The sequence below is a fragment of the Oncorhynchus keta genome, chromosome 36 (genome assembly GCF_023373465.1).
Source record: "Oncorhynchus keta strain PuntledgeMale-10-30-2019 chromosome 36, Oket_V2, whole genome shotgun sequence".
Classification (NCBI taxonomy): domain Eukaryota; kingdom Metazoa; phylum Chordata; class Actinopteri; order Salmoniformes; family Salmonidae; genus Oncorhynchus; species Oncorhynchus keta.
The window spans coordinates 4300021-4320872 of NC_068456.1; the positions used below are offsets into that span (position 1 = coordinate 4300021).

Here is a 20852-nt window from a genome sequence, read left to right on the forward strand (position 1 = left end):
CAAAAAAAATAGATTGGTAAATTAGTCTAGCGGCCAGCTATCTAAACTCGTAGTAAGCATGGTTGAATTACCGACCGGGGTGGGGCCCACTGATTATCAGTTATCATAATAAAACTTCAAACCCTCGCCTCTCTCCTATTGCAAAATGTGTAGAATTGCAGGAAATTAGCTGTATACCTGCACATTTTTCTCTCTGCCCCATGGCAATATGTGTAGAATTGCTTAAAATGAGTTAGAAAATGTGCATAATTTTCTCTACGCCTATATCAAAACTTGCAGAATTGCAGGAAATTCACGTAAATTGTTTCTCTGTCGCTGTCAGCAATTGTTGTCGGGAGTGGCCCCCACCCCCATCAAACTATGGACCTTTTGGTTACTGGCCCAGAGCTCTTAACCACGACACCACCTGCCGCCCGTCTGCGTAAGGGTTCCACATTCAAGCAAAACTTTTTTATAATACTTGCATTGTTTAAATATTCTCCATGTAATGGCTATGGGGTGCTAACATGGCTGCAATATCATTTTGTATTGTCATGTAAATGAATTATAATGCAGAAACCTCAGAGTCCCAAATCTCTAAATACATGGCTTCGGTAAAACCCATTCATTTACATGCGTTTTGATTCAAATGAAGGTGCTATATTTGGGGGGTTTAAAACGTATTCAAGCAATCTCAACTGGCTGTATAGTTGATCCTTTGCCTCAGCACCATTACATCTAACTTCAACTTGAAAAATGCCTCTTCTGTACTAGAAATAGCTAAAAGTATTATGCAGGCTATATTGTGTCTAGCTAGCAACCTTGGAAAGGCTATCAAATGAATATCTTGATTCAAAAATTGTTAGCTAGCTAGATGGCTGGCTATAGGTTGCTTGAATGTTGTCATGTAGCTTGAGTCACTCACTTTTGGCCGTGCAGTCCGTCCCGGACGTAAATCTGATCTGCTATCGATGGCAGCTAGCTGGCTCAGGTCTTTGAATTGAACACAACGTGATGATGTTGTTTTCTCAACAATATGTCTGATTTCTGATGATGAGGAATGCCACTGCTTCTGCCTTGCCTCAGTATAGCTATTGCTAGGTCTACATGACATGCACAACACTTCACGAAAGTTCTTATTTTTTAGTTTATCTCAAATCAATTACAGTGATGCATATCATTTTTGCCTCGTCGATATTAGCTACTTTACAAGTAGTACTTAGCAGCCAATTTCATGCCTGGCTGGCTATTTTACCAGCTAATGTGTACAAGTTATTTTCAGTCCTAGCCTTAACTGCAGTGGAGAAGAACCAAAGCAAAAATACATGTGGTCATGTTCCCACTCATATTAGATACAAACCCACCAGACTTGTATGTTTTTATAGAGGCACGGGTCCTCGTAAGCATGCAGATGCTGTATTGAATTAGCATTTCACCACCTTGGCGTCATCGATTGAAATAAGTGACAAAAGTGATTTGTATCTTGACATTTGACTTGGTAACTTGCACGTCACATGTTAGGCATCAACTTGGTTATATAGACAGATCACATGGTTATGAAAATATTATTCTAAACCATTTAATGCAGCACTAAAAGGAAATGGATTTCAATGAGATTTCAATTCCCTTTTCTATACCCTTAATGGGCGAGACCGAAGCTGTTGCCAGGGACTCAAGGCCTTAACACGTCCGAACGTTTGACCTTGTCTTCCTCCATAGTATTCTAGGAGTAGTTCTGCGCTCAACTGCCAACAGATGAGATCACTCACTCAGCAGAAGCTACCACAGACCTGACAGGAGCAAGGACAAACACATGCACACGTAAACACACACACACACACACACACACACACACACACACACACACACACACACACACACACACACACTCCTCTTCTACAAACGGGGCCAAAGAGTTGCTAATGAATATTCATTACAAATCAACGCTGGTTCTATTTCTCTCTCTGTGGAGGAGACATGCATCATTAGTTTAGTCTAATGGGCTCCTTTAGACTCCATTACAACATCTTCGTTATCTCCCTCTCTCTTTGTCTTTCTACCTCTCTAAGGAGAAACTTTTCCTTCTGTTTATCACAGTGTTTCCCTTTTTTTCTATATGGGTAGATGCGTAGAGTGGAGGGAGAGGGGATGGAGTAAGATATATAGTAAGACATATATATTTGTGGGCGTGTGTGTGTGTGTGTTTGTTGTGTGCATGCACATATGTGCATGTGCATTGGTGACCTCATAGCATTGTCCAACGTTAGTCAGCAGTCTTTTGACACAAGCACTTCCACCTGGTGGCTCCCTCTTTCGTTCTCTCTATCTCTCTCTCTCCCGCCATCATGTTCACATTGAATCGAGTGTTGAGTCTGTCATACCAGCTGTTGCTTTTGCCTGCCACAGGAAGAGGTTGGGTGTGAGTCGTATCACATATGATCACTGGCTCCGTATCTCATGCACAAGGTTGTAAATCTCACTCTCTAAATCTATCTTTGTCACTCTATTTTCTGCTTCCTCTTTGTGCCCCCTCCACCTTTCTCTACATTCAATTCAGTTCTCTCCCGCTAGGTTTCCTTCTATGTCTGTCGCTCTGTTTCTTACTCTCTGACACTTACCCTCTCACCCCCTCCTCTGCCATCAGTGAGTAATCAATCCCTGTGATGAGTAAAGGAATGAATAAGCTGTTCAAAGCAGCACAAAAGGGCATCAGAAGGGCAGATTGTTTGCTTGCGTTTGTGACTGTCTGTATGCTATAGAGACAGACCATGGCTGGAACTTGAGGAAAAGACGATATCATCACTCACTCACAGGATTTGCATAATCTGATCCTAGATCTGTGGTTAGGGAAAACTTCTGCAGGCCAGGTTAAGAGAATGGGACTCAAGAGAAGGGTGATGTCACAATGAGACAGGTTGGTTTGTAAATCCAGATCGAATCAACGTTTAGTTGTCGCATACAGAGATTAGCAGATGTTAAAGAAGTTGCAATTCAATTATATTTCCAGCCCCCCTGCCGAGAATACAGTATGTACATATAAAGTGAGTAATCCATTTGTTTCATTTCTCAGAGAAGAAATTGAATTTCAACAGCTGATCGCTGTGTTTTGGCTCATCTCCTGTACATGTCTCACACAGTTAGAGGAACAACACCTCCGGGCCCCCACACACACACCTCTCGGCCCCCACACACGTCCCATGTTGGTTCTCACTCCTACCTACCGTCTGTCTAGACCTTTATCGGTGTTTGTGTCTCTGTGGTTAGGTGTCTGTACTGGTGCTAATTGATTCATTAAAAAGATGATGTATCTAAAGGTTTAGGCTATGTTGAAATCAATATGGCTGGACAGTCTAGCATCAGTTACAGCTTCACTTGGAACAACCACTCTCCCTGTCACGCCCTGATCTGTTTCACCTGTTCATGTGCTTGTCTCCACCCCCCCCTTCAGGTGTCACCCATCTTCCCCATTATCCCCTGGGTACTTATACCTGTGTTCTCCGTTTGTCTATTGCCAGTTCGTGTTGTTTCATCAAGCCTACCAGCGGTTTTCCATCTGTTCCTAATTGTTTCTGTTTTTCCAGGTTTTGACCTTTTCTGTCCGTCCTGAGCCTGCCTGACGTCCTGTACCTTTTCCCCACTACTCTGGATTACCGACCTCTGCCTGACCTGACCATGAGCTTGCCTGCCGTCCTGTACCTTTGCCCCACTACTCTGAATTACCGACCCCTGCCTGCCTTGACCTGTTGTTTGCCTGCCCCTATTTCTGTAATAAACATGGTTACTTCAACACTTGCTGTCGCTGTCACTCGTTCTCAGATAGAGATGAATGATGGGTAGTCCTCTCTCTCTCTCCTGAATTTGCCTCCATCAAAACTACGTACTGTACAGTATCATCAGATCACACTGACGCTGTGTGTGTGTTTGCTTGCGTACATGTGTTTGCATGTTTGTTTGTGTTATAGTTGAACAAAGTTGGTTGGAAAGAGTGAGTGCATCCTCCAGCTAATGTTGGCAAGGGGGCGGGGGGTCTGTGTGTGTTGTACTGTAGCTCTGTATGTATAGGTTCTAATCTTAGTCTGGCAGGATGCTTAGCTGTTCTTCAGAACACACACTTGTGCTGGGACCACTCTCAGAAGTACTCTGAATATTGACTTGCAAGAAAGTGAATGTGACAGCAAGTCGGTTGGTGGCACTTTAATTGGGGAGGACAGGCACATGTTAATGACTGGAGTGGAATTAGTGGAATGGTATCAAATACTTTACATCAAACACACGCTCGTTTCCAGCCATTACTATGAGTCGTTCTCCCCTCAGCAGCCTCCACTGCTGCAAGTGTGTGTTGTTTTTTCCACTCTACTGGCTGTGACAGGTCAGGGACTGAGAGAGGACGAGAGAGAGGACAGAGAGAGAGGACGAGAGAGAGGACGAGAGAGAGGACAGAGAGAGAGGACGAGAGAGAGAGAGAGAGAGAGAGAGAGAGAGAGAGAGAGAGAGAAAGATTCTTCTCCTACTCTCTTCTTTAGAGTATTAGAACCCTCATCCTCTCCTTTGACAGACTGATACCACCCTCATACCTTTCATTCTTTCACTCCATCAGCTGGGATTTCTACTACAATTGGAAAAACAACTGATTCACCTCTCCTACTGGGGTTTCTGTACTACACACAGAGGGAGAGCTCACGTCTTTCCTCCTCTGGCTCTACTGGGCTCTGGACATTTCATGCAACTATATTTTAGGAGAGAAAAACCAATTAAGACCAGATTAATTGACCAGGTTCTCCTACTCCTCTCTCTCTCTCTCTCTCTCTCTCTCTCTCTCTCTCTCTCTCTCTCTCTCTCTCTCTCTCTCTCTTCCCTCTGGTCCACACGAGAGCTGAGCATAGAATGGGAGAAGAGAAGAGAGGAGACGGATAAGATAGCGAGAGAGAGAGAGAAAAAACAGAGATTGAGGAAGGAGAGGGGGGCAGCGAATGACGCTAATTGCCGTGTTGGCTTTGTTTCTCCCCGTCACATTACTTACTCTCCCGCTGGAACACACAAACACACACACACAAACATGTACACTTACTCTCCCGCTGGAACACACACACACACACAAACATGCACACTCACTCTCCCGCTGGTTCACGCCAAAACAAACCTCCCAGGCAGTATTTGTTTCTTTGAAAGTAGCAAGTAGAGAAAAACAACAGGAGACAGACGAGAAGGAGAAAACAAATAGTCGCTGGGGGAAGAACAGGATAAAATTAAAAAGAGGAGAAGATAAGAGAGGAGAAAAACCTGTCACTCAGAGTACAGTAGTTGTATAGTAGACATCACTTGGACCGGAATTTTCCGCCACTCTCCCAGCCAATCAGATCGTGTGAGGGGATTCTCACAGGGTAAGGGGGAGGAGACAGAGCACTGTTGTTGATTGACAGCAGGAGGCCTAGAGGTGGAGCCACGGACGAAAGGAGATAGAGAAGGTGGAGAGAGAGAGAGAGAAGAGCAGCAAGCAGCTACACTTTGCACACCCTTTCCTTTTTCTCCCTTCTTTCTCTCTTTTCACTGTTTTTCTGCCTTGTCGAATCCCCCAACACTCGCCATTATCCCCACCTTGTGACTATCACTAGCCACTACAGAGTCAAGATGAGCCATTGCAGGAAGAGATGCAAGAGACAGCTGACCAAAGTGTTTCGCTTTTTCTACCGCTTCCTCACAGGGACACTCGAGAAAGGTAGGCAGTCTCTCCACTCTACCCCCCTCCTGGTCCTAACCCCCCTACTCCTAACCCAGATCCCCACAGCTGGCTCACCTCCACAGGTAAGGTGAGAGCAGAGGTCTGGGTCTGCTCCCGGTTCTTGCTTCAATACAGGAGTGCTTGGGACTAGGGGCCGGGGTGTTGTAGATCTATGGTTTTACATCTGCTGTTCCAGCTTTGTCATTCTATGTCTAAGAGCTGAAGTGTTCTAGCTGTGTGGTATTGTTGGTATCTGATATTATATCTCTATTGGTTCTGTGTGGTTTTCTGTGTAGGTAGGTGTGTGTGTGTGTGGATACGGTAAATGTACGTGTGTGGGTGCTTATTTTTGTCCTATTTCATACATACGAGTGTGTATCATACGAATGTCTGAATTGGAAATGTTACTTTTTTAATAATCTGAGACACCCTCTGGATAATGGGGTCACGGTCACTGGTGTGTGTGTTTGAGAGAGAGAGAGAGAGAGAGAGAGAGAGAGAGAGAGAGAGAGAGAGAGAGAGAGAGAGAGAGAGAGAGAGAGAGAGAGACTCTGTGCATAGAGATTACATGGTGATTATTAAATTAATTGAGCTGTGGATGTACTGTACACTGAACAAGAATCTAAACACAACATGTAAAGTGTTGGTCCCATGTTTCATGAGCTGAAATAAAAGATCCCACATTTTTTTACATATACACACACACATTTGTTTACATCCCTGTTAGTGAGCGTTTCCCCTTTTCCAAAAATAATCCACCCACCTGACAGGTGTGGCATATCAAGAAGCTGATTAAACAGCAAGATCATTACACAGCTGCACATTGTGCTGGGGACAATGAAAGGCCACTCCTAAAATGTGCAGTTTTGTCACACAATACAATGCCACAGATGTCTCAAGTTCTGAGGGAGCGTGCAATTGGCATGCAGATAATTTGATGTTGATTTCTCTACCATAAGCCAGCTCCAACGTCGTTTTAAAGAATTATGTCCAACCGGCCACACAACCGCAGACCACGTTAAGGGCATCATGCGGGCGAGCGGTTTGCTGATGTCAAATTTGTGGACAGAGTGCCCCATGGTGGCGGTGGCGTTATGGTACGGTACAGCTAATGAACACAATTGCATTTTATTGATGGCAATTTGAATGCACAGAAATACCGTGATGGGAGGCCCATTGTGAGGCCCATTTCGTTTTTAAGGGTTCTGTGAAATCCATAGATTAGGGCCTAATTCGTTTATTTCAATTGACTGATTTCTTCATATGAATTGGAACTCAGTTAAATATTAGACATTTTTACATGTTGCGTTTATAAATTTGTTCAGTACAGAATGAAAGGAAGACTGAGTCAACTTTTTTTTTTTTCATGAATCACTCTCTCGCTCCCCTCTTGTTTTCACTCCCTCTCTCGATATTTAAGCTTTTTACTATCTGAATCACTCTCTTTCCTCAGCAGAATTAAAAGACAATCATCCCCTACAAACTGTTGAGCAATGATATGATACCAGTATAGTTGACCTGTTCAGTGGGTTACTGTGATACGCTTATTTTATTGATCTACTTGACAAGGTACTTATTGCATCCTCTGTCATTACTCTTTCTTTCTTTCTCTCATTAGACTTTGACATCTAAAGAGGAACATGTTCATATTCAGAAAGCAAGTGCGTACACACACACACACACACACACACACACACACACACACACACACACACACACACACACACACACACACACACACACACACACACACACACACACACACTCAAACGCAGCAGAGCTGCTATCAGAAACACTATGCATAAAGAAATACTATAGTGTCCAGTAAGTCAGTGGTCTTATAATCATCAGATGCATTAAGTATTTATTAAATACTGTGTGTGTGCGTGCGTGCGTGCGTGCGTATGTGTGTTCATGTGTATTTCCGTAAGTTTACCCAGAGAGCGAGGTTTCCATGACAACCGGTTCCTGCGTGTCTGTTCCAGGAAGAGGAGGGTGACAAAGAGAGAAGGGTGTGGAGATGGAGAGGGGGATGTAGAAAATAGAGAGAGAGAGAGAGAGAGAGAGAGAGAGAGAGAGAGAGGTGAATGTGGTCCTCTGTGTATAGGAGCTAGCTAATAGTAGGCCTTTGCCATGATTTCATCAAAGTCCATCGTCGTTTGTATTTCGTTATCGTGGCATTTCAGGACATGCTAATGTCAAAGTGCCCAGCTAACAGACAGACTAGATGGATACACCATTTGTAGACCTCCAGTCCCTGATTAGAAGGGAAGGATGAAAATCTGTAGGCCCACAGTTCAGTACAAATGAGTTCAAAACAATGCCTTTTGTGAACGTTCGTTGTAGGGGACCACTTTTAATGCCACACCGTTTGAGCAAGCCATAGGGATCCCACATGAAATGATTAGGAGAGTGAACCAAATGTGGTTTTTCTGCCTTCCACCATGTCTGAGGGAGAGAGAGAAGGATGAAGGGAGGGAAAGAACTCTAACTGTGATAATTAACTCTGTCTGGTAAAGCTATAATTAAACTGGCTTGCGCAGCATAGACCTGATTTCTCAGGTGTGTGTGTTCTCCTCTCTGCACTAGGGCTCTGTTATATTGTTGTGTAACTATCTCTACTTTGACTAACAGGCATGAAACACTATCTGGCGAATCTCTCTCTCTCTCATTTTGTGTTGTCTGTCTGATAATAATATAATAATATATGCCATTTAGCAGACGCTTTTATCCAAAGCAACTTACAGTCATGTGTGCATACATTCTACGTATGGGTGGTCCCGGGAATTGAACCCACTACCCTGGCGTTACAAGCGCCATGCTCTACCAACTGTGCTAGATATTCATTGGGTTGTGTTATTCTCTGAATGGTAAGATACCAAATATTCAGGCAATCCTCGGCCTATATCTGATCATTACATGGTAACCAGCTGAGCTAAACGCCTAGGCATTAGCTCAGAGAGCTGACACAAGTCTTTCAGGTCTCAAGCGAGGTTACTCACTACCAGTTCAATGAAGCACCTCTAATATAGCTATAATCGATGCCAGCAGAGTAAGTAACAGAAGCACATATTCTATTGCCTTGTTGTTTTGCCAGACGGCTAATCTGCTATTCTCCGATGGAAGGGTATGAGCGTTGTCTTTTTGTTGCGTTTTGTCTCTCTCATTAGCTTCAGGTAGGGGCCGATTCCGACCTGAGTTAAGCATGTGTCATGTGCCATCTAAGTATGGGCCTATGCGTCGCCATTTCAACACCATCTCCTTGACACACAAAACATGTTTATGAAAGATATACAGTGTTTTGATTCATTCTGAAAAGTGCCACATTCAGCTGTTCAATAATCACAGGAGTTTTTGGTGGCACCTTAACGGAGGACAACGGGCTCGTGGCAACGGCTGGAGCAGAACTGGTGGAATGGCATCAACGACATCAAACACCTGGTTTCCATGTGTTTGATGTCATTCCCCTGCACTCCTTCCGAGCCATTATTATGAGCCGTCCTCCCCTCAGCAGCCCCCACTGATGGCAATGTAGGAAGTGTATAGAATTATGACAGGAGAATGGTGTACAATGGTAGGCAATTGTCTATTTGCCTGTGCTAACCATGGAACTGTGCGATGACAGAGCCAAGTGTTGTGTCGGGTTTAAACTGTTACGGCTTGGTCTCCGCTCTGCTCCTTAAGGATTTAGGTAGCCTAGACCGTTTAAAAAATGTTTATATTATCAACTGTTCCTAATGATCCTCAAAAACCACATGGCCATGACGGCATTTACAGAAGAAACGAATGAAGTTAAACGAATCAATGTAATTAAATGGAATGATAATGTAGGCTTTACCAACTGAAGGGAACGAACAGTGAATTGTCAGTGTAATATGTGTGGTTGTTAGGCCTACTGACGGTCGATACTGATAGTGGTATTTAACACGGTAGAAATAGGAAAACAGAGAAAGTCAGAGTAGCCGACAATGAAGACATTCGAGAGTGCCCATCCCTTCAAGTTAAAAGGTTGTACATGTCATTTAAATTCTGCACAATGGCATAGCATTTCTTAAACTTTACTGTGGGAAAGTTGATATGTTAATATGCTTCAGATTTCTGCCATATGACTGGTTTCACAGTTGTCACCAGCAATTATGAGGTCAAATAGATCGAAAAACAAGTGTAATTTACATGTACAATTCCCTTCTCCAAATGGATGACTCATTTACCGAGATCTTATCGATAGCTCCTATCAAGTTGTAAATTACGGTGCATGGAGAATGGTGCTATTTCTAAAGGAACAAATGTCCACTTGGAAACGGGTGGGTTCGGAAACGATAGGCTCGCTACTGTCACGTTCTGACCTCAGTTATTTTGTTATGTCTTTGTTTTAGTATGGTCAGGGCGTGAGTTGGGTGGGTTGCCTATGTTAGTTTTTCTATGATTTGCTATTTCTGTGTTTGGCCTGGTGTGGTTCTCAATCAGAGGCAGCTGTCAATCGTTGTCCCTGATTGAGAACCATATTTAGGGAGCCTGTTTTCTATTGTGTTTCGTGGGTGATTGTTTTCTGTGTCTGTGTGTTCCACACGGAACTGTTTCGCTTTTCGTTTCTGTCTTTCAATTTGTTATTTTGTATTTTCGTGTTCAGTGATTTTGTTCATTAAAACATGACGAACACGTACCACGTATTGGTCCGATCTCTCATACTCCTCGTCAGAGGAGGACGAATCCCGTTACAGCTACACCTTATTAATGGGTTTCGAGTTGGTCAGATTATGACATATCTGTAGACACACCTTCATGTATTCAATCCAAGACAAATAGCAGGTCAATAGCACACTATTCTCATGCTTAAATTCCAGGTCAGAATAACGCATAGAGAGAAAAGTTTATAAAAATTTACGCACGCTTAACTCGGGTCGGAATCAGGACCATAGAGAACAGGGCTGACTGATAGCAAACTAATTTACTGGAGACAAAGTCTTGTACACATGCACGGCAAAGCACGCACGTGCACACACACACACACACACACACACACACACACACACACACACACACACACACACACACACACACACACACACACACACACACACACACACACACAACACACACATACACACACACACATGCTGTACAGACACACACACGGACACACATACACGCACACACAAAGCCCCTCACTGTGGTGATGGAAGGGATATAGGATAGGGAGGGGAGGAGAAGAAGCACAAACCGTGGTAGAGATGTCGGCAACACAGCAACACACAGCAACACAGGGAGTCGACCAGTAGCAGCTATCAGTCAGAGAGTGACACGGTTGCTAAAGGAAACCCAAGGGTTCATTCCTCAGTCTCCCGGGAATGATAATACACACACTCCTTATTAATGACCTCTGATTACACAGCCCATATGGTGCTATACTTATACACACACACACACACACACACACACACACACACACACACACACACACACACACACACACACACACGCACACACACACACACAGATATCCTTATCTGACTTTTAATGCAGCAATAAGCCTATATTATCATAGTATAATATTGATGATGTCACCTTCTGCGCCGCTCTCTTTCTCTTCCTGCCCATCTCTCTCGCTTCGGTCGACCCGTCAAGTTTCTCTTCTTTACTGAATGGATACAAACTGTCAACATATAATAGACCATGAATAAACCATACGCTGGGTTACGTGAAAAGCACTGAAGAGCTGTTTGTGTGAAACGACTAACGGACCGTAGCATTTTATCCCAGCATGTGTTATTAATAGTCTCCACAGGAGAGGAAATGTTTACTTCCATAAAGAGAAATCACTCAAAACAAACCTCATATCTTCATAGTGGGACTCCCTGTGCATCTATCTATTTCTTCAGAGAGAATAGAGGAGACACTCAGCTGTGTGTTGTGTCGCTGTGTGTGTGTGTGTGTGTGTGTGTGTGTGTGTGCATGTGTGTAAAGCTCTGATATGACTGTATAATAGGCAATATCAGGACCCAGCAGGAGGCCAGAACAAAGCCTGGGGGTTGGATAGAGACGAGGATGGAGGCCAGAACAAAGCCTGGGGGTTGGATAGAGACGAGGATGGAGGCCATAGTGAGGACTGTGGGTTTGATAGAGACGAGGATAGAGGCCAGAACAAAGCCTGGGGGTTGGATAGAGACGAGGATGGAGGCCAGAACAAAGCCTGGGGGTTGGATAGAGACGAGGATGGAGGCCAGAGTGAGGACTGTGGGTTGGATAGAGACGAGGATGGAGGCCAGAACAAAGCCTGGGGGTTGGATAGAGACGAGGATGGAGGCCATAGTGAGGACTGTGGGTTTGATAGAGACGAGGATAGAGGCCAGAACAAAGCCTGGGGTTGGATAGAGACGAGGATGGAGGCCAGAGTGAGGACTGTGGGTTGGATAGAGACGAGGATGGAGGCCAGAACAAAGCCTGGGGGTTGGTTCGAGATGGATCCCAGCCATGGTGACAGGTTTGTGATGGCCAGAGTGTCGCTTGGGGGTTGGATAGAGATGGATCTAGGGCCAGGTCCAAAAACAAACCCCTCTTTCCGCTTGTATAGATCCGAGAGGATTGGATTGGCAGGCTAGTCAATATGACTGAAGTTCCAACATTGCTTATCAGCGGTGGTTACAACCACTTTGCTTATTACTTTACAATATTTCCACAAGTCTTATATAATTTTATCATTGTTGTATAGTGTTTTTAAAAAATAGGATATTGTTCAATGAGGACTAGTGTTTTATTTACAGTTGATCATTTAAGTACATCTAAAGTTATAGTAGCAAGCTTATACTCACTGGGTAGTTTATTAGGTACATCGATCTAGTACCGGGTCGGACTTCCCTTTTTTCCTCCAGAACAGCCAGAATTCTTCAGGGCATTCTACAAGGTGTTCGGAAACATTCCACAGGGATGCTGGTCTGACGCGCCTGGCTGAGAAATCAGCTGCAAAATGTAACGATGTAAATCAAAATGTAAAATGTAATATTATATTTGCACTTACTGAGTGCTGGCTTTAATTGCTACAAAGAAATAATTTGATATTGAAATCAAAATGGCTGCGTTGGACACCACTGAAAGATCACATCCAATTTTAAGGACACACTTTTTCTCCCTCCAGACGTAGAGTTGTGAAGATTCTCACTCATTTTCTCACCCATAATTGAATTTATTCCCTTTCTAAATCTGTAGCCCCTCTGTCGCTCACTGACACCTCCTGCTCTCACCTCACACACACACTTGCACATATGAATAGATGTTTTTTAAATATTATTTCACCTTTATTTAACCAGGTAGGCTAGTTGAGAACAAGTTCTCATTTACAACTGCGACTTGGCCAAGATAAAGCAAAGCAGTTCGACACATTCAACAACACAGAGTTGCACATGGAATAAATAAACATACAGTCAATAATACAGTAGAAAAAGTACATATACAGTATATGCAAATGAGGTAGGATAAGGAGGGTAAGACAATAAATTGGCCATGGTGGCAAAGTAATTACAATATATCAATTAAACACTGGAATGGTAGATGTGCAGAAGATGAATGTGCAAGTAGAGATACTGGGGTGCAAAGGAGCAAGATAAATAAATAAATACAGTATGGGGATGAGGTAGTTGGATGGGCTATTTACAGATGGGCTATGTATAGGTGCAGTGATCTGTGAGCTGCTCTTGCAGATGGTGCTTAAAGCTAGTGAGGGAGATATGAATTTCCAGCTTCAGTGATTTTTGCAATTCGTTCCAGTCATTAGCAGCAGAGAACTGAAAAGAAAGGCGACCAAATGAGGAATTGGCTTTGGGGGTGACCAGAGAGATATACCTGCTGGAGTGCGTGCTACGGGTGGGTGCCTTTATGGTGACCATTGAGCTGAGATAAGGCGGGGCTCGACCTAGCAGAGACTTGTTGATGACCTGGAGCCAGGGTGTTTGGCAACGAGTATGAAGCGAGTGCCAGCCAATGAGAGCGTACAGGTTGCAGTGGTGGGAAGGATATGGGGCTTTGGTGACAAAACCGATGGCACTGTGATAGACTGCATACAATTTGTTGAGTAGAGTGTTATTTTGTAAGAATATTTTGTAAATGACATCGCCGAAGTTGAGGATCGGTAGTATGGTCAGTTTTACGAGGGTATGTTTGGCAGCATGTGTGAAGGATGCTTTGTTTGCAAAAAAGGAAGCCAATTCTAGATTTAATTTTGGATTTGAGATGCTTAATGTGAGTCTTGAAGGAGAGTTTACAGTCTAACCAGACACCTAGGTGTTTGTAGTTGTCCACATATTCTAAGTCAGAACCATCCAGAGTAGTGATCCTAGACGGGCGGGCAGGTGCCGGCAGCGATCGGCTGAAGAGCATGCATTTAGTTTACTTGCATTTAAGAGCAGTTGGAGGCCACAGAAGGAGAGTTGTATGGCATTGAAGCTCGTCTGGAGGTTAACTGAGACAGTGTCCAAAGAAGGGCCAGAGGTATACAGAATGGTGTTGTCTGCGTAGAGGTGGATTAGAAAATCACCAGCAGCAAGAGCGACATCATTGATGTATACAGAGAAGAGAGTCGGCTCGAGAATTGAACCCTGTGGCACCCCCATAGAGACTGCCAGAGGTCCGGACAACAGGCCCTCCGATTTGGCAAACTGAACTCTATCTGAGAAGTAGTTGGTGAACCAGGCGAGGCAATCGTTTGAGAAACCAAGGCTGTTGAGTCTGCGGATAAGAATGTGGTGATTGACAGAGTCGAAAGCAATGGCCAGGCTGATGAATACGGCTGCACAGTAACGTCTCTTATCGATGGAAATTCTGATATCGTTTAGGACCTTGAGCGTGGCTGAGGTGCACCCATGACCAGCTCTGAAACCAGATTACATAGCGGAGAAGGTTTGGTAGGATTCGAAATTGTCAGTAATCTGTTTGTTAACTTGGCATTCGAAGACCTTAGAAAGGCAGGGTAGGATAGATATAGGTCTGGAGCCGTTTGGGTCTAGAGTGTCTCCACCTTTGATGAGGGGGATGACCACGGCAGCTTTCCAATCCTTGGGAATCTCAGACGATACCAAAGAGAGGTTGAACAGGCTAGTTAATAGGCGTTGCAACAATTTCGGCAGATAATTTTAGAACGAGATGGTCCAGATTATCTAGCCCGGCTGATTTGTAGGCGTCCAGATTTTGCAGCTCTTTCAGAACATCAGCTATCTGGATTTGAGTGAAGGAGAAATGGGAAGGCTTGGGCGAGTTGCTGTGGGGGGTGGAGGGCTGTTGATCAGGGTAGGGGTAGCCAGGTGGAAAGCATGGCCAGCCGTAGAAAAATGCTGATTGAAATTCTCAATTATAGTGGATTTATCGGTGGTGACAGTGTTTCCTAGCCTCAGTGCAGTGGGCAACTGGGAGGAGGTGCTCTTATTCTCCATGGACTTTACAGTGTCCCAGAACTTTTTTGAGTCAGACAATTTTGGTCATAAAGTCAGTCTCGTCTAAAATGTAGTTTGGAACCTGAGTACGTCACAACAAGTAAATGGAGGTTGGGTTTGGATTTCAATCATTTTAACAATTCATGCCCCCTTTTGCCAAACTCCAAGTGCAAATCGCCCCTCCACCCACTTAGCTTCCCTTCATTGAATGGGGCTCCGTTGTTTCATGCACGTTCAAAGGATCACAACCTTTTGAGACTGGTAAGCCCTGTATGGATTGATCAAGCCGGCTCCAGTTCGACAACGCATGCTTCCAGCAGGATGCACAGCCAACTATGGTTTGCATGCCCTGCTGAAGGACCCTATCATAGAGAATATGTGGTTGGAGATCATTGGTCCCCAAGTCTGTACCAGTAACACTACCTTACTTGAATAACTTGAAATTATCTTAGCTGACGACGTTAAATAACATTATTGCTGGTTGAATAGTTAGCTATCTTTGATAACGCAAGGCAGGCTAGCTAACATTTTAGCTAATGTTAGTGTAACTAGCTAGATAACAAGCTCGATAACTAGCTAGTTAACTACCTCAATACAACTTAGTGAGGTCGAAGCTCATACAGGTTTGTGTATGTTCGAGATGCTGCTGGTTATGAACCATATCATTTTATCATGCTAGAAAGGCAGGCTTGCTCATGTTATTTATATTGGAGCTGGGTGCAGGGTGAGCTGCGCAAAGTGGTCTTCCTACTAGGGCACACCGCCTCAGTGTAACAGTGTAACTCTGGTTCAAAGGCTCATGATTACTGCATACAATAGCTGTAGGATCAACAGAGGTATTTGGGGGAATTAGGGGGACATAAATTAAGTTACTTACATTGTGTCTGCCAACGCCCCTAGCATAATGTACATTTGATGCAGCATTATGAAGACTCATTGTCACAATGGTAGGGGTTAACTGAGCTGGTCTTGGGTCATTGATAAGTAATTGTTTCCAGAGTCCAGGAGCCAAGATGATTTGGATGGAGTCCGTCATTCCTGTAGAGTATCGTCTGTTTTCAGAAGGTGTCAAAGTTATCTATAAATGTGACTCCAGCAGAGCTAAAATAATGTTTTAGCCAGATGTGTAATGCCAGTAGCCTGCAGAATCTTTCACACCCGCTGCCCAACGATGGTACTGGACCTGAAATGATTGTCCGTTTTTCGTCTTTTAATGCTAAAAGCAGTTCTGTTAGGGATGTCGAGAATTTAAGCAGCTTTTCGCAGCTTTTTGTTAAAAATCGCGCAACATTTCAGCGCCCTGCTATTCATGCCAGGAATATAGTATATGCATATGATTAGTATGTGTGGATAGAAAACACTCAGACGTTTCTAAAACTGGTTAAATCATGGCTGTGACTATAACAGAATGTGCGTTTCATCGAAAAGTGCAGGAAAATCTGATCACTGAAAATGGAAAACAATATCCATGCACGACTTCCAGGAATTGTTATAGGTGAACCGGATTAAATGGGGCTGAGGTTGCAGTACCTACAGCTTCCACACGATCAAGGTCTCCGACCGGATGTTTTGGTTGAGATTTCTCAGGACAGTATTTCAAGAAGGACACCTATAGAATTGACATCGCCTCGTGATCAATTGTATCACTTATTAACGTGTACTAATACCTAAAGTTGCATTACAAAAGTATTTCGAAGTGTTTTGTGAAAGTTTATCGTCGACTTTTTTAATTAAAAAAATGACGTTACGTTCTAAAACGCAGTTTTTTTCCGTTGTTCACACAGTGTTCATAGATCGATATCTAGGCTATATATGGACCGATGTAATCGAAAAAAGACCCAAAATGATGTTTATGGGACATCTAGGAGTGCCAAGAAAGAAGCTCGTCAAAGGTAATGAATGTTTTATATTTTATTTCTGCGTTCTGAGTAGCCCCCGGCTATCGCAAAATCTGTCGTTAGGTGACGGTGCAGTATTTGTGGATACATGCTATCAGATAATAGCTTCTCATGCTTTCGCCGAAAAGCATTTTACAAATCTGACTCGGTAACTAGATTCACAATGAGGGTAGCTTTAATTCAGTATATTGTATGTGCATTTTAATGAAAGTTTGAGTTTTATCAAAAACTATACGTGGCACAATTGAAATTTCCGCTGATATATGTTCCCACCACGGGACCACTGCCCTAACAAGTTTAAAATACATTTTCAGATGTTCCGAGCTCGGCCTCCTGATGTCGTTTGACCCCACATAGGTTTACGACAGTGTCAGCTCCCGGCATCTATCGTAGAACAGTCGGAAACAGCCTACTTATGTCCTGTACTCGTGCTCCTGGGTAGCACAGAGTTTCTGCCTTGGGGACCGAGATGTTTCTCACCATAGAGCTGCCTATGATGACAGCTGGCGATGTTAAATGGGCCGGTCTCTCAGGCAGCCTCACGGTCTGGTGAGGGTGGGAGCTCCGAGGATCTGAACCCGAGGTAGAAGCCACCAGAGAGGGAGACAGAACAGAGGACGAATACGCAGGAACATCTGGATCCGGGGCGTCAAAGACGTTTCTGGTCTGTGTCAGGTCCGGGCTCACCATCTCCAAACAGATCCTCGTTATCAGAGGACTCTTTCTTCGACCTCCGCGGCGAGTGACGTATCTCCACGGCTGGTTGGGTCGAGAACAGCTCCGTTCTCCAGGGAATGAGTCGGGGTCTCCCCCCTTCATTCTCCAGCTCCATTCTCCAGTTGGCAGCCGCACATGTAACATAGAGAAGACTAGCAAGGGGACCCTCAACATCACGCAGGCATGCCCTCACTGTGAGCTGTAAATGGAGCAGTGAGGACACTTGAATCAGGTTGGTGACATTTGACCTGGGTAAAGGTCAAAACAGTTTCTAGTTCCTGTCCCAATTCACCTTTATAACTTTGCCTGGTGCAATCAGCCTGATCGCTGCGTTTTCCATTCTTTTTCACTTCACGTCTTGATATCTGAAGTGAAATAGAAAGGTGAATGCAGCAATCAGGTTGGTTCCATCATGCTAATCATAACCACCATTGATAATGTAATCAGTGCTCTGTGTGTGTGTGTGTGTGTTTGTGTGTGACCGACCAGTATGTTTGATGAGGGGCCAGAAGCTGATCTAGGCTGCCATGCCCATCAATGTGGCGCTGGCAAAGACCTCACCTCTAGACCTCACCTCCAGCTTCACCCCTTGCCTGCTCACCAATGGCCGTCAATGGGGAGACCGGGATTAGGTAGGTTTAGTTTGACCGGTTCAAACTTCAACATAGTATATGTTTGTTTGTCCAATATCACGTATCCTGCCATTGGTGATAGAACAGTGACTGTGTGTACGTGTTCACAGATGCATCTATGGAACCAGCACTTGGAGACTTGCAACATGATGTGATGTAGTTCTGACCGACAGAGAGGCTTGATACTGACGTCTCTGAATGGAGAGAGACCTGGCACTCAACACATCCACAATGTGGAACTGAAGGTGACTAGTAATGATACAGTACAGCAGAAATGTCCAGTATTTGCAACACCCTTTCATTCCGTGAGTAACTGATATACTCTGCCTATTTTTTACAGATGGAGAGATCTGTAGATGCTTTTGCCAGACGACGGCCTCGGTCGTTTGATGGGGAGTCTATAATTGAGTGGCTATTATCTGACCTGTTCAAACATTATCATACTACCTGTTTGTGTTTCAGATATTACATATCCTGACTGCCATTGGTAATGGAACAATGCCTATGTGTTTATGTGTTCACAGAAACATGTATTGAGCCAGCACATGGAGACTTGCAAGATGCGATGAAGTCCAGACTGAGAGACGGGCTTGATAATGTTGTCTCTGAATGGAGAGAGACCTGGCACTCTGCATTACAATTTTACTAGACATAACTTTGACTTGTATTGTCTTTTTTTATTATTGAACTGAATGGTATCAGTCAATATGGGGAGGGAGAAACCCGGTGTATAATTCATTCAGGATTAGGGTACTCCTGTTGAGAACAGAGCACACAGGAAGTTATGACCACCCTGACATGTTTGCCAAGATAGCCACATTTCCACCAGGCAAAATGTTGATAGGCAAAGTATCTGTATATACATTGTTGTATTAGCAGAACACTGCTTCTATGGTAATTATGTAAATAGTTGGACCTGTTACTACAATTGAAAGTTATCAAAACACTTAGTTTAGAATATCTACATGAATTCAACACTTGCATTCTCGTATTACTCTGTAGGCTACTGACCTGTTCAAAACTTCCTCCGGCATCACACAAAATACATCTGCCTGTAGGTGTTGAATTCAGCCTTTGTGAGGTTTGTTTGTTGTGATTGAGTGGTGGGAAGTATCTGCGGGCAAGGTTCTGACAGATGGGTGTGTCTTGGTGGTGACAATGGCACACCCAAGATGCACCCACATCAAACCACACCCCCAAGCCAACTCACGTACGCCTTCTGTCAGGGCCGCCAGCATTTCCTGAGGAGCAAGCCAAGAAACGAGGCTAAATCAGTGGGTGCAGATCCCGTTTAACCCTAACCAATCAGAATTATTACAAAAAATGTAATCCAATGCCTAAACTTCCTGAGGAGCTCGGAATGAATGCCTAAACTTAAAATCAAGGTTAGTTTCAATTTCACTTTTGCGCAGTTTGGCTTACAGCTAACAGATGGCAAAGCATAATTAAAAGGCCAGCACATTCGGTGATCTCTGTTGCCTACAGTTACGACAAATGTCTCCGTTTGTCTTTGAGGTTACATTGCAAATGTGTATTCTCTATCACACACACTGACTCTCCACTCTGTTCTTTTGGGCCATCAGAAGTAGAAGGTCTCACAGCATGTGTCCTTGTCTACCACCCTCCATCCCTTCGTCTCCCTTCCCACCTTCCCCCCCTCCCCCTCCCTCTTTCCCCTCCTCCCTTACGAGAAAGCTGTGAAACATCACCTTCATCCATCATCGACACACACACACCTCTCACACACCCACCGAAAATACGCACTCGCACACACACTAAAAATGAATTCCAATTAACAGCAGTCTGCCTGGGAGGAGGGGGAAGAGAGGAGAACAGATAAAAGAGACAGCGTGTACATGTCCGAAAGAAGAGGAGAAAGGTTAGGGAAGGAGAGGAGAAATAAGGAGTGAGCTGAGAAGGGAGGATAGGATAACAGAGAAAGAGATGACATGATGAAAAGTACAAAAAAAAGAGGGAAAGGGGAGGATAGGAGAAAGAAGAGAGAACTGAGATGAAGCATGCACAGACAACAATATATCACAGTTTCATGTAATTTATTGACGTCCTATAGTAAACATCGATTTTTTAATAGTAAACTGACCTCATGTCCCAAGGTTCTGTATTGTTTTTTTTTATAAACTAGGGTACCTGTGAGGATTTCCTACACTGGTTATTACAGCTGTTGATAAGTCATTGATAATAATATGGCAATTTCTTTTCCCCCTCCGTTACATTAAGATATGTGACCGACCGCCTCGATTCAGTCTTATGTAGCAAAATTTGAAATTGTGTTTTTTACATTGGATAAAAGTTGAGGAACACTCCAGCTGTTGAACAATAGGAAAGTCATTCTGATTTGAAAATGTGTAAACTTGTAACTCCACTTTTAGAAAATTGCTATTGAATGTTTTGGTACATCTACTGGAGAGCTCTTCTTTGTCTACACCCATTCAGCATCGTTCACACCCTTTTAAGCCTTAGCCCCGCC

General features: G+C 43.9%; 1 protein-coding gene and 1 long non-coding RNA gene across 3 annotated transcripts in view; both read left to right on the forward strand.

Annotated features, from left to right (window-relative positions):
- LOC118369384 (Kv channel-interacting protein 2-like) overlaps nt 1-20852 on the forward strand; it is a 197106-nt gene that overhangs the window by 84943 nt on the left and 91311 nt on the right. Inside the window, exon 1 of one of the 2 annotated variants that reach the window (XM_035753767.2) lies at nt 5463-5695. The exons of the other annotated variant lie outside the window; for it this stretch is intronic. Within the exon in view, the coding sequence (XP_035609660.2) occupies nt 5608-5695 (88 nt within the window). The 5' untranslated portion in view covers nt 5463-5607. Of the gene's footprint in view, nt 1-5462; nt 5696-20852 lie in introns of those variants that run through there. 2 annotated transcript variants of the gene reach the window in all.
- On the forward strand, nt 17091-18592 carry LOC118369480 (uncharacterized). The gene is made up of 3 exons (XR_004822618.2): nt 17091-17964; nt 18222-18364; nt 18475-18592. It is a non-coding gene; the product is annotated as an uncharacterized LOC118369480 (long non-coding RNA).